Raw genomic sequence first — 13,649 nt, forward strand, 5'->3', positions numbered from 1 at the left:
AATGAGGCTTGTCACGCGGAAGTGATCATCTCTCTTTTTCAGGTACGTACATAAAAGTACTCTACTTTCACTGCTTGTACTGTAGGTACCGCCTCTGAAGAGAGTTTTGGAGTGGATCGACGCTAGGAAAGCAAAGTATCATGAAGCCTGGGTCGCAGAGTGGAGACCAAAGCGGCTCGGAGATTTAATTACAGATTACGATAAACAATTGAATTAGATGCTGCATATACGGATGAGACAATTTGTGCTTTATTTTTTCGGGTTTGAAGAGAGGAAAGAGATGTTTTGGCCCAGCGTTGGTAGATTGTTGGCTCGGGCTCGTTGGTAGAAAATCAAACAGGACGGGACGGGGGCCTTGTAAGGGTACAGCAGTGGACAAGGGCCCCGGAGATATCAAGCGATCAATTCAGTGAACCTTATAAGGAGAACCCCTACCTTACAAAAGAAAGACGCGGCTGCAAGTATGTATTTCTCGCATTGGTGTAAGCTTTGGGGTTACGAGAGGCCAAGAGGTGTGATTGACTGGGTACTATGTAGGTAGAGAGTACAGTGAAAGAGATCGATCAAGCCTCGACGCTACCATGTGCGTCACTCAGAGAGACATTAACATGAGGATGAATAGCCATTAGTATGATAGATAGCCTATCTTCAAGTCATGAGTTGTCTCTGCAGTGCAGCGTATAGACAGCGTCAAAGCAAGACACCAAGATATTCTACAGGCACTAAAGTATTGCTTCACAAATGAACAAGGAAGGTACTTTGCTTTTCATGCATTTTACCCCTCACCTCCATGTCACCGAGTACCCGGTCGGGGCCTCTTTGTTGACACCTCGACACCCTTCTATTGTCGACCGAGGCGGGTAGTTACTGCAGCCTCCATCTCCCCGGGGTTACACAGCATGAGAATATGAGTTACATCTGGACTACAATCTAACACATGCAGATGTCCCATGCAGAAGATGAGAATACGCCAAAGGCCGAGAAACAAAGACGAAGTCGCGAGCCTGGGCCAAGATACGGATACTTTAATTATATTGTCCTCTCGCCTTTTCGGCTTTCGATCTCGCTATTATCCATGGCTACCTACCTAGTAACTTGCCTTAGGAATTCTAATTCTGCCCCTCTTTTCAGCCGAGACCTTTATCGTGATGTACTGTACTCACTGTATACACAATCTTCAGTAAACGAACTTCTTTTCCATCTCCGGCGATAACGCAGGCTTGGCACATTCGATACGCTAATGCTCAATTTACAAAAGAAAAGAAGAAGAAATAAAAAAGGAAGAGAGACAAGTCAATTTAGTAAGACAATTAACGATACTCCCTGTCTTTCTTTGCTTTTTGCTCTGTGTCTCTACTAATCAACGCCAAGAAAAAGTTGCCCAACCCTGGATTTGAGGCTCATGCAGGTCTTTTCACCGGTGACGCATCCCTGCCTCCCTTGGCTACTTTGTCCCCACTCATGAGGCCTTCCCCGGGCGCCGGTTTGAAAATAGAGGCCAAGAGAGGCTACAACGGATTTGAAATGACCGGGGTTTGACAGAGCGTGGTCTAGGGTGGTGTGACTCGCAAGGACGCGAGATTCTGATATATGGCAGTATAACGTGAGAAAAGGAATGCGACTCTTCATTCACGAGTCAGTTTAACGAAAATGATGTGATGTGATTTTGGGGGGAAAAAAAAAAAGAAGAAAAAAACAGACGATGCTACATATAAATAGAAGTAAAAATGTTGATATTAAGGACACCGTGGAATAATTAGATTTAGATGCCCCTTCAGCATATGCATTTCCATTTTGTCTCCTCCCATCTATATTCATGCATATTCAACAATGACAAAACACCACACACCGTAGACAACTAACTGCACTTTCCGTACTCATACCCTCCAGATAGCATCAGCCATCTTAGCCACCATGCCCATCTCTTGCGTGTCGTGTACCCTCACTATATCCGCACCGCCCTGAACCGCCGCTGCCACCGTCGCCGCCGTGCCCCATGTCCGTTGCTTCGGCTCCGTGACTCCCGTGATCCTCCCGACGAATGCCTTCCGGCTCGAGCCAACAAGCCACGGCAGACCTTGAAGCCCCGGCCAGTATCGCAGCTCCTCCAGCCGTCGAAGAATCTCGAGGTTTTGCTCTCCCGTCTTGGCGAAGCCGATACCCGGGTCCAGAATCATGCGCCACCGCCGGATACCCGCTGCCTCGGCCGCTGCTACGCGCTCGAGAAGCTCAGATGCTATTGTGGGAATAAGCCCGTCTGGATACGAGGTCAACTTTGTCATGGTCTGCGGTGTGCCGCGCATATGCATCAGACAGATCGTTTTCTCCAGGCGAGCGACGGTAGAAAGCATATCTGGGTCCAGAAGGCCAGCCGAAACATCGTTGATGATATCTGCTCCACTTGCAATAGCTTCCTCAGCAACGGATGCACGATACGTGTCAATGCTGATAGCCACATCACGGGCTTCGGGAAGCGATCGAATAAGTTGAACAGCAGGCACAACGCGAGATGCTTCTTCCTCGGCTGATACTTCTGGTCGACCAGGGGCAGTTGACTGGCCGCCAACATCAATAATCGAAGTTCCGTTCTTGACCATATTCATAATGGTCTGAGCAAGGTTATCTCGATCATGAAAGCCACCATCTGAAAACGAATCCGGCGTCACGTTGAGGATGCCCATGACATGGGTCTTGCGCTTTGCAGCAAGAGGCGTCAAAGAACCTGCCGTCGAAGAAAGCGGTGTCATGGAAGACAATGGCTCGCCAAGAGGCAGCTCATTTAGATTATCCTGAATGAGCTTCCACGGTTTCGTTGGATCCAATGATTTTGCTGGGATGAGTCTGCAACTTGCCGTTAGAATACCTCGATTGTGTTTTTCTGTGCAACATACTCGGCCAGGGGTCTTAGAACAAACTCTCGCTCCAGTATACCAATATGGGGAACCTTGAGCCGCTCGTGGTCAACCTTTTCGTCGCCATACAAAAGAATGTCCAAATCAATGTTACGCGGACCCTTGTCGATAACCTTCTTTCGTCCCATATCATTCTCAATGGCTTGCAGTTGATCTAGAAGAGCTATAGGGTCAAGTTCTGTCTCAACCTAGAAGATTGGTCAGCGCGGGGACGCGAACGGACGTTTTTGATATACATACCTCACAAGCGCCATTGACGAAGCGATCCTGGTCGGTAACATACATGGGCTCTGTCTCCCAGAGGCTACTGGTCCTCTTGACTTTGATTCCTCGGCGGTCCATCTCATTGCATGCCCGCTCAATCTCAGCGACTCTGTCCCCCATATTGCTTCCAAGAGCGATATATGCAGTCCTCTTTTGCGGTCCGCTGCTCCCACAGCCACCTCCACTTGCGCAAGCACATCCACAGGCATTACGCTTAAGCTCAGGCATGTTGCATCTCACAAGGGGACGAAGGCGCGCATGATGGACATAAGATCGCTGGTGAGGCCGTGTTGACGTAAACGAACATCGCGACGCAGTGGCGAAAGCAAGAACAGAGCTAGGAGAAGCATTGTGGCCGGTACTTCTGAGGCTTTGAATGAGCGGTCGCGATGAGAGAAGAGGTTGTCTCATGGTGAGTGGTGCTGCTTCTGCTACATGACTGACGATTCAGAACATGTTGTGTTGTTGAGTGAGTTCGGAGGATTGAGGCCGAGAAAATTTGCGTTAAAGAGACACCAGGGGTGGGAATAGTGTCTTAATGGTGCGAACAGCTGTTAAAGTCTAAAAGGCTGAGTATGAGGCTATAGCGGGTTTTGCTATACTTTCGACGGAGAAAATAAGCTGACGAGAGCGGCATAGGGCTGCGCGGTTGAATTCATGCATTTCCGAGCTGACTGTACGGGAATGAGATGCATTGATTTCCATGTGAGGTGGTCGTCATGATTCATGTCACGGGGTCTTGCTGACTGTTTCTGTCGTTAGCACCGAGCACATGTCAGAGACGTTGGACATGGGGGCTTACCTCGATAGGTTACTAAGTTTACCATTTTGGGTAGGTTGAGAATAGGCAGAAGAATGAAGAGAACCGCACAATGATTTTAGCAGGTGCGTCAGCTTTACCGAGTTCCGTTATTAACAGTCAGGCCATTTTCACTCCATTCAAAATTGTTAACAACTTCTCCTCTTTCGTCCCGAGGCATCTTCCCCGGATTCAAAGTGACACTATCCCCAATGCGGGAACTACTCCTACTCCACACTCTTCCTGCCCTGGGACGAGACTCCAGACCTCGGCATGTGGTCCCTCCTTTGCCATCGCGAACCATCCTTTTAACCTCTTTCCCTGTAAAACCCCCTCTCTATCAGCTGATCCTTTTATACCCCGGATTTCTTCTCCAACTTGCGATTCTCTGTTTCTTTATCAATCAATCTTGCTCCTAATTTCACCACCAGAAGCAAGAAGCCAGTTCTCTTCAGTCGCGACACGATAGCATCATTTAGACAAGACAACACAGACAAGCAGACACCATGGCCTCACCACGTACGTCATCACCACAATCCCCAGATTCCCCAACGATCGCTAACATGCTCCCTTACAGAGAAGCTCCGAACTCCCATCACCGATCTTTTCAAGATCCAACACCCCGTCCTCCTCGCAGGCATGAACGTTGCCGCCGGCCCTAAGCTCGCTGCCGCTGTCTCCAACGCTGGTGGTCTCGGCGTTATTGGTGGTGTCGGATACACTCCTGATATGCTGCGCGAGCAAATCGCTGAGCTCAAGAGCTTCCTTAACGACAAGAACGCTCCCTTCGGTGTTGATCTGCTCCTTCCCCAGGTCGGCGGCAGCGCCCGCAAGACCAAGTACGTCCTCCCCAAATTCGGGGCCCTCGGCCTCGAAATTTCGTGATCACATGCAGATCTTACTAGTAACGAACAAAGCGCTGACATATGATTCCACAGCTACGATTACACTAAGGGTAAGCTCAACGAGCTCGTCGACATTATCATCGAGGAGGGCGCTAAGCTCTTCGTCTCTGCCGTCGGTGTTCCCCCCAAGGCTGTCGTCGACAAGCTCCACGCCAATGGCATTGTTTACATGAACATGATCGGTCACGTCAAGCACGTCCAGAAGTGCCTTGACCTCGGCGTCGATATCATTTGCGCTCAGGGTGGTGAGGGTGGTGGCCACACTGGCGATATCCCCACAACTGTCCTCATCCCCGCTGTCGTGGACATCTGCAAGAAGCACAAGTCTCCTCTCACTGGCGGCCCCGTCCAGGTCATCGCTGCTGGTGGTATTCACAACGGCCAGCTCCTCGCCGCTGCGCTCATGATGGGCGCTGGCGCCGTCTGGGTCGGAACCCGATTCATCCTCACTGATGAGGCTGGTGCCCCCAAGGCTCACAAGGAGGCTGTCCGCACATCTGGCCATGACGACAACATCCGCACCATCATCTGGACCGGCCGTCCCATGCGTGTCCGTAACAACGACTACATCAATGATTGGGAGACCAACCGTCAGGCCGAGATTAAGGAGCTCGTCTCCAAGGGTGTTATTCCCTACGAGGCCGATCTCGACAAGCTCGCCGAGGCTGCTGGTGATAATGATAGCGACGACGATGAGGATCTGTTGGACAAGTACCGACCTTACCTGATGGGCAAGTGCGCTGCTGTTGTCAACGAGCAGAAGCCTGCCAAGGCTGTTGTGGATGAGTTCGTAGACGACGCTGTTGCCTGGTTGCAAAGGGGCAACAAGATGATTGCTAAGCTGTAAAGAACTAATAAGATACCATGTCTTTTCATTTATCCTTGAACTTTTAATATATTTGTAGACTACGAGCATAGTCTGCTTGGATTCACCATTAGCAGCATCAATTGAACTGAATTAGCATTCCTCATAACGTCTCATTGAACAATGGATATCCATCTTTGCAAATCTCACTTCACTTCCTTCCATGCACACGAATAACCAAAATGAACCAAAATGATACGTTTTTGATTTCATAAACTAGGAAAACATCAAATCTATTTCATACTTCGAGTAACCAAGCAGTCAACTTTGACTTCACATGTACGCCAGCTCCAAAAAGCATCCCAACCCCAGATTCATGCCAAAGAGCATCTTCTCCGTGCGCCGATTCTCGCTCGATAGTGACAATCGAACAAGCGCATGCCTCTTTTGGTTGTTCTTCTCATCTGCTGCTTTTTCACCAACAAGACGCTCCTCAGCTTGAGAAACAGTCACGCACGCCCAAACCTTGAACTAACAGGGAGAAGTTTGTTTAGTTCCCGAGGTATGATCGAATGGCTCCCTGGAGTCGTGAGGACACCTCGCCAGCCATTTGTGTGAGGTTCTCAAGATCGTCACCAGCTGTGATACCAAACTTGCGAACAAAGTCCTTGGCGGCTGACTCAAGATCGCCGTATTCCTCCTCGGGCTCGTCCTCTGGTCGGCCAAAGTACGCGTTTGATGAAATGGCGGTTGCGCCCTCGAAGCCTTGGAGTCGGGTCTTGGCCTCAGCCTGAGAGTTGGGGTCGTAGGCGCCCTTTCCGAAGAACTCGTCGGATGAGATACCCTTCTGGGTGCCGAACTTGTCGCGAGCATATCGCTCAGAGTCATCTGCCATCGAGTTAGTATCATTTTATGTATTTATGTTCGTTGGAAACCCTACCAACAGCAGCAGCCTTAACAGGTCCAACGGAACCAAAGCCTCCGGCGTTCTTCTTGGGAGCAGCAGCAGCCTTGGGACCACCAATCTGTCCGAATCCAAGTCGGCCCATGCCCATTCCTAATCGCTCGACTTCAGCATCAGACTTCTGGCGAGTATGCGATGAACTTGTGCCGCGGCTGGGGCTGACGGGAGTGGGAGAGATGATGGCGGCACCAGATCCAGAGGCATTCTTGGTTGCGGGATCCTCCTCAGCATCAGGGTCATAGCCGAGCTTCGCAATTCGGTCAGCCTCTTCCTTGGCTTTGCGCTCTGCCTCATCAAAGTCAATCACGTCGCTGGTGACCTTCTTTGCGCCCAGCTTGGTAGTCTTCTTGGCACCAAGAACATTGGCTTTTCGGGGACCGGTGGAAGTGGTTGTCTTGCGTAGAGCGGCAGATGTAGTAATTCGGCTGGCAGGCTTGTTGTCGCCAGTGGAAGATCGGGACAGAGGCGAAGCTGTACGAGCGATATCCTTGCCGTTACCAGAGTTCAAGAAGGGAGAGGGAGTGCGGCCGACGACAGGGGGGGTTCCGGTGCGAGAGACAGGAGGTGTAGGTCGCTTGATAGCAGGCTTGTCCCAGGAAGAGAAGAAGTCGTCATCGGGCTCGCCAGCAGGGGTAGCGGCGCCGTCGTCGGTAGCATCAGTAATAACAACTTCGTTGGGGTAACTAGACACATGTCAGCTGAAATCAGGGGTAGTATTATTTGCGACATAGAAACATACTCCTGGGCATCTCGCGCAGCGCGGCGCTTGAGCTCATCCTTATACTTGGTGGCGGCGTTGGACTGGTATTTCGTCTTAGGATCCTTACTGTTGAGCGCCGCAGTACCGCCATTCTGCTGGAAGAACTTGGTGGCAGACTCATTGCCGCCAACCTTCATAACTCGGAGCTGGTCCCATTGCCACTCTGTTCCAACTCGTCAGCTCTGAAGTCGATTCTGTGGGAGATGTGAATGTGCTGGGGTCTACGTACGGTCGAGGTTTGTTGATCGCACGAATGAGATATGAACACCAAGGTTTCGGTGGTTGGAGGAGCAGTCAAGGCAGAGGTAGATGCCAAAGGGGACGGATGTCCATGTCGGGTTCTTTTGGCCGCAGTCGAAGCAGATCTGATAGTAGGCGCACTGGTCAGCTAATGTCTCTGCTGATTGCGCAAAAATAACTAATTAGGTACATACCTTGTTCGCAGGCTTAGTCTTCAACTTCTCAAAGATCTTGAGCGACTGCTGCTTTGTCGCAAGGGCGCTCATCTTGACTATTAGGCCGTAGTAAGGCGGGAGTATAGAGTTGACACAGAAAGGAAGTAACAGAAGAGGTCTCGGCACCGCGACAAGGAGTTATATCCTAGCGTGTTTGCGACGTGTCAAAGAGAGGACAGAATTGGAATGGGGGTATTTTGTATTGCTAGGACAAGACAGGACAGGACAAGACAGAGTCAAGAATTAAGGAGAAGTGTAGTCAAGGGCAGTTGTCGATAAGGTGGCATATCGACGGACGCTAGTCTCCTTTTGGTCATAATTGGCAACCCCACCTCGAATTCTGCCCGGCGGTGGAGCCGCAATAACGCTGCAACTTGAGCTTGGTAACAACTAGATCATACAGTTTAACTGACTCGCAATCAATTAAGGCAATTGTATTTGTACAATGGCTATTGTCGAATCGCCAGGATGAAAACGACGACGACAAATCTCATCGCGACCGGATCAACAGCCTTTCGAAGCATCCCATCAACACTACGGCCTTTCCACGTCTCGAGATACTATGCGACACAACAAGGCTTAGGAGCAGCGCCTCAAAGCTCCAAATCGAAGCGAAGAGCAGTGACACCGTTCAACGATAATGGATATGTACCATGGACAGAGCTTTCGGTGGGAGAGAAGGCGGCGAGAGCGACGCAGCAGAGCTTCAACTTTGGCATGATCCTCGTCGGTCTCGTGCTCACTGTAAGTAGCTTTGCTGTTGCACATATAAGTTGCATTAACTAACCTTGAACTTCTTTTAGGGCGGTGTAGGGTACTTTCTCTGGACAGACGTCTTCTCCCCCGATAGCAAGATCTCCAACTTCAACCGCGCAGTCGACAAGATCAAACGTGATCCTCGTATAATCGACCTTATGGGCGATGCCAAGAAGATTACAGCACATGGAGACGAGACATTCAACAAGTGGAGGAGGGCACGTCCTGTTGCGTACGCTTGACACTCATTCATAAACCTGTCCAATTGCTGACTGGGCTAGATCTACGGAAACGACAGATGCTCGGGGAGACCAGCATCTAATGATGCATTTCTATGTACGTCCAATACGATTGTATTAACCAGAGACTAACAACTTTAGGTTGATGGGCCTAAGAACAACGGTATTGCACGGCTTCACATGGTCAAATACCGCGGCCATAGTGACTTTGAGTACAAATATCTGTTTGTCGACATCAAAGGCCACGAGAGAATCTATCTTGAGCAAGAGGATGCGTCATCCTCTAAGGGCGGCAAGAAACTTAGCTTTTTTGGAGTGAAGTGGTGATTGCTATATCCTCATGATCCATCAATGGCTCGCGAAATTCGAACTCTTACCCTGCGGCCAATTCGGACTGGGTTGGCGTGCAAAGGAACTCCGAGTTCTTGTATCATATGCTGGAAGCCGGTTTGACCGGACGATCATTTGTATTTATAGTCATTTCAAGTTTCTAGTGCTGTTATCCATATTCATAGCGGAGCAGTTGACGGGCAAACCTGTACATCTTTATATGAGTTTCATGGGTTGTAGCTCTTTGCAGCCACTCAACAATGGCGAATCAATGGAAAGAAGAATAAAAAGTTATGCCGGATCCTGAACTCGTGTAATCCTGCCATCACTTCTACTAACTAATTCCGCCCTGCCATCTTCAAGGCTCAAAGGTATCCGACTTCACTTTCAGCCCTATAACTTATGCTCGACCTTCAACCAATACTGCAGTCTACCATTTGTATCGCTTTATAGCAAATCGTAATCTCAAGTGGAGGTTCCTGTCACTTTAAAACTGTTCCTGAGATGATAAGAGCGTCTTCGTCAGAATTACCTGACTGGCCTTAGATGTCAAGGACCAGCCTTTTCACACTTGTGGGGGTTTTTAGGATGTTCTTACAGGTTCATGCACTCCTTTTCTGTCTCGTAGACTCACGATCAAAAGACCTCTAAGGGAGAAGAAGAGTTTAGTATCTATTGCTGTCTCAGTTTCAGTTGCCTTGGCTTTCAGTCAAGATCATTGATGTTGCATCCATATGTTCTGGTAACGAAGTTCGATGCGAAGTCTCATGATTTATATATTCCCTGGCTATGGTTCACTTGCCTTCTCGCTTGTTCACTCTCTATCTGCTCATAAATGGTGCGTTGTAGCAAGAATGTAATAACTCATGGACTTCCCACAACCTCATCCTTGAGGTCTAAGGGGTTAAAGGACACCATTCAGATGTATGTTCGTCCTGAGCGGATATGGCAAGCCAGGGACCGAGATGCCAAACTGTTTAGACTACCTTCCTTGGCAGTTACTTAGTATACTCGACCTGCGATGCAGTCTTCAGGGAAAGCTGACATATAACCATAGGCAAGGCACACTCGGATCCCTCTGTGAAATCGACTATGAATCAAACATATGTTGCAAGCCCAGCCAGTAACTTAGTAGTATGAGCAATAACACTTCCCTCTGGCGGTGAGACAAAGCCTACGTAGTATATCGTCAAAGTTCTCATCCAATTGCTATGAACGCTCAATTCTGCCATGACAAGATACCGAGACCCTGAAAGGGTTCAAGTTCAGGCACAACACCCCAACCACAATCCCTCTATGTAATTATAAACTCACCTTAATTTCTGACGCTACGATACGGGCTGAGACTCTAACCCTGCGAAGGCGATTACCGGTGAGCTGACAGTGCTCGGTCTCACTCAATACATGAAGTGATAAACCCTCAGGGGAAAAGACTCGCACTTCAGAACCAGTATCGCACTATGCAACATCTTTCACCATGTATTCGAATATACTTCATGTGTCCTATGTAAACTGTTGACGTCTTTCGACTCACGGTCATCGGATGTTCATATCGAGGCAAGTTAGAGAGTGATAACTAAGATCAAACTCGTTTCAACATTGTCATTTGTTTATATAACCTGGTTTGTTGACATGCGAGACGAATTAGAAGGACTCTCCCGTTACTGAAGAGTGAAGTGTGACTAGTCAACCGCACGGGTCATTCCCAAAACTGTGTATCCTCTGTTCTCCTGAGCTTCGAGGAACTATTTTGATGAAATTCCCGCCAAAACCCCTCGATGAGAATCTCGGCAGTGGCTACAAGCACACCAAAGGCCTTTTAAGAATGTCTCAATTACTGGCATAAATAACTACACCTGTCTATTGCGATAGAGGAGTCTCACAATAGCACAGCTCTCACCATCTGCGAGCATCACGAAACATGTGACTACGTATGTGACAAGCCACTCAAAGATTCAACGGAGCCGCATCAGAACTTCTTGACGTAGGCAATTCCAAGTCTGAAAAGTTTATTCCTAATCTCCAGATTTCCTTGATTACCAGGTATGTAAGAATGACACATGAATTCCAGGTACAGTCATAAGAACTGGGTTCTTAGCTAGAGCTGATTTCTTAGCCGGTTGGAAACGACCTCAGTTTTCGGAACTTCCTCTTGGAGAAAAGTTCTTTTTTCGGTGTGAGTGGTTCTCTAATGAAGCTATCGTCATGGCTATCAAGGGTCCCTTTCTTTACATCCACACCGTCACGCATAGATCAGCAGTTTCTGGGGAACATCGGTAGGGCGTGTATCGAAATCCGGGGAAGCAAAATTATATCAGTCACCGAGATCGGGATCTGCGAGCCTGGTGCCTGTTTCGCCTCACCTTTGGAATGCCGTCATATAGTACCTCGGCCTACACCCAGGGTTGCTTCAGAAGCGCGCGTGCAAGTCCGCCAAAGTCAAACAAGAGCAAACCGCAAAGTTATGCCGGTAGTTGCTATCCTCGGTCCAGCGGCTTTGGCTCTCAATCTAAGTTCCACCCCCCCCCCCCCCCCCCCCCCCATGGAATTTAACTGACGGTTTTCTAGGCGCCCTGAAAAGAAGCTGTTTCGTTATCATGTGGAGCTCACTAGTTCGCTCTAAAGGCTTGGTCTCAACACGATTTCTTCCGAGGCCTTTGCTCGGCATATCCGTATTGCCCCGAGCAAAGTTTTCTCTCTCTTCGAACCTTGGAAATTGAGCTCTTTATGGGAACCCCTGTCGTAAACGTGCTTTTTCTTCACTGGTGAATTTTTTAGTCTTCAGAGCTCCCGTACTAGTTTGGACCCTAGGTTGGGAGTCAGCCTGGCAGCTCCTCATCACATCCGGATTGATTAGTTGTTTTCGAAGTCCAGGAACTTATCCGAGACCAGAGAGTGCAAGGTACTGTGAGTCGGATTCACATGCTCTCTCGAGAAGAAGAGAGAGAAAGAAAGAATCTACCCACTTATATGCGCAGTGTGCTGGTGGTTGCATTCTCAACGTTGTATCTGGAATATTATACAGTATCAAATTAGGCGTTAGTCTAAGAATGAGGCTCTCAAGATTCGCCCGGGTTTAACATGCTCCTGTTGACTACAGCTGTGACGGCCGAACATTCCGGTCTCTGCGTATGTGGCTTGGTAGTATTCATGTCTGGTGGTGTGCAAGCCCAAGCAAGCCTTCGGATAGGTAGAAAAGTGCCGGTGCTTTATTGAGATCCAGTCAGCAACTCTTCGTCCATTCAGGGCATTCATCTCTCAAATCTGTCAACAATATTGGAAGCGGTAGTAGAACCTTGAAGCATCATCACATGCTGTAACGCGATAGTCAATGACGGCTACTATCTTCACGTACCATTCGGCTTGAGAAGTTTGAAGCAATCATCCAGCATTGTTCTCTCACATGCCTTTATCTGAGCATCCAGCATCGTCACTGTGAGCTAGGCGGGCTCTTCTGCCCTGTAACGAAAGGCCCGACTTATCAGTCTTTAGTACAGCAACAGCCATGGAATCGTCCTAGGCGGCCGTGAGAACGATCCCACGAGTCGTTTGAGCGTTCAATGGCACACGTCCTTTCCTTGCTATACGTGTCAAACATCCTGCGCCTTGCTTCCATGATCCCCACAATCCTCAGGGATTTAAAAACATGTTGACCTTGTCTCAACCAACCATGCTGCAACGCTGCTGATAAGCTTGGCCGTGGCGGGTTCTTCAGCTCACGATAGCATTCGAACAGTCGCTGATAGCTTCCACCAGTCCAGCTTCTTCGGTGCATTGAATAGGGGTGCGAATCGAAGCCATGTATCTTATCACGTTCCATCAAACCCAACACGCATTGATTCTCACGTAGACTCACATCCTTGGGCAATCAGTAATTGGGTTTCTTGAGCCTCAAAGGTATACCAGGTTTCACTGTCGGGTCGGTTGACAATCAGCTCAGGCCTTGATAGCCGCGTCTCTATTCATATGTAGGATTGCTGCATTACCACTTGAATGTGAGTAGGCCTGTGAATGGACGGAGACACAAGCTAGGCATCTAGAATCCAATTGCTCAAACAGCGACAGGCAATTGTTAAACCTCAACTTTGGCTAACAATTGAGGTCAAGCCATCAAGCATGAGGTGTTCCGTCATAGCCTGTCCCGTCTCCATGGTCGCCATCCATCCCACACTTGTGAGACCAGCATCAACCAGGTAGGGGCTATGTTGCAATTGTTGGTTCCTCTGTCGGGACGGGACCAAAATATTCATGAATCAGGGAACAAAGGGCTGGGCGAGCCAAGCTGGTAGGTGACCATCTTGCTTGGAGTAGAGAGCCGACCATACTCTGGATTTAGCTTCAAGCCATTAGTATTTATTGATTATCGGAACTGCTGTCTGGTCTGTATTTGACAAATGCTTTGCATGATCACTGATAGTGGAATTTCCACAGGCATTCATAAAATCGGGAAGTTTGCCCTA

The 13,649-nt window shown here is 48.9% G+C and overlaps 4 protein-coding genes across 4 annotated transcripts; 2 read left to right on the forward strand and 2 right to left on the reverse strand.

Moving 5' to 3' along the window:
* Positions 1-1,639: 1,639 nt before the first annotated feature.
* Positions 1,640-4,066, reverse strand: BKA55DRAFT_570512 (Dihydropteroate synthase-like protein). Its single transcript, XM_046193010.1, has 4 exons — positions 3,979-4,066; positions 3,153-3,922; positions 2,892-3,100; positions 1,640-2,841 (listed from the first exon to the last, which is right to left on the reverse strand). The coding sequence occupies exons 2-4, from the start codon at positions 3,585-3,587 to the stop codon at positions 1,878-1,880; spliced, it is 1,608 nt and encodes a 535-aa protein (XP_046048778.1). The 5' UTR covers positions 3,588-3,922; positions 3,979-4,066; the 3' UTR covers positions 1,640-1,877.
* A 1-nt stretch (position 4,067) lies between these two features.
* Positions 4,068-5,727, forward strand: BKA55DRAFT_664436 (uncharacterized protein; the record flags this gene model as incomplete). The annotated part of the gene is made up of 4 exons (XM_046197699.1): positions 4,068-4,494; positions 4,553-4,814; positions 4,914-5,307; positions 5,362-5,727. The coding sequence occupies exons 1-4, from the start codon at positions 4,482-4,484 to the stop codon at positions 5,725-5,727; spliced, it is 1,035 nt and encodes a 344-aa protein (XP_046048779.1). The 5' UTR covers positions 4,068-4,481.
* A 508-nt stretch (positions 5,728-6,235) lies between these two features.
* On the reverse strand, positions 6,236-8,096 carry BKA55DRAFT_645521 (uncharacterized protein; the record flags this gene model as incomplete). Its single annotated transcript, XM_046197202.1, has 5 exons — positions 7,844-8,096; positions 7,639-7,774; positions 7,389-7,572; positions 6,626-7,332; positions 6,236-6,573 (listed from the first exon to the last, which is right to left on the reverse strand). Exons 1-5 carry the CDS (start codon positions 7,913-7,915, stop codon positions 6,236-6,238), a joined length of 1,437 nt encoding a protein of 478 aa, XP_046048780.1. The 5' UTR covers positions 7,916-8,096.
* Positions 8,097-8,237: 141 nt separating this feature from the next.
* BKA55DRAFT_570516 (TIM21-domain-containing protein) lies at positions 8,238-9,490 on the forward strand. Its single transcript, XM_046193011.1, has 4 exons — positions 8,238-8,608; positions 8,668-8,852; positions 8,902-8,956; positions 9,001-9,490. Exons 1-4 carry the CDS (start codon positions 8,333-8,335, stop codon positions 9,184-9,186), a joined length of 702 nt encoding a protein of 233 aa, XP_046048781.1. The 5' UTR covers positions 8,238-8,332; the 3' UTR covers positions 9,187-9,490.
* The last annotated feature ends 4,159 nt before the right edge of the window (positions 9,491-13,649 follow it).

The sequence above is a fragment of the Fusarium redolens genome (assembly GCF_020744475.1).
Source record: "Fusarium redolens strain MPI-CAGE-AT-0023 chromosome Unknown BKA55scaffold_9, whole genome shotgun sequence".
In the NCBI taxonomy this organism is placed as follows: domain Eukaryota; kingdom Fungi; phylum Ascomycota; class Sordariomycetes; order Hypocreales; family Nectriaceae; genus Fusarium; species Fusarium redolens.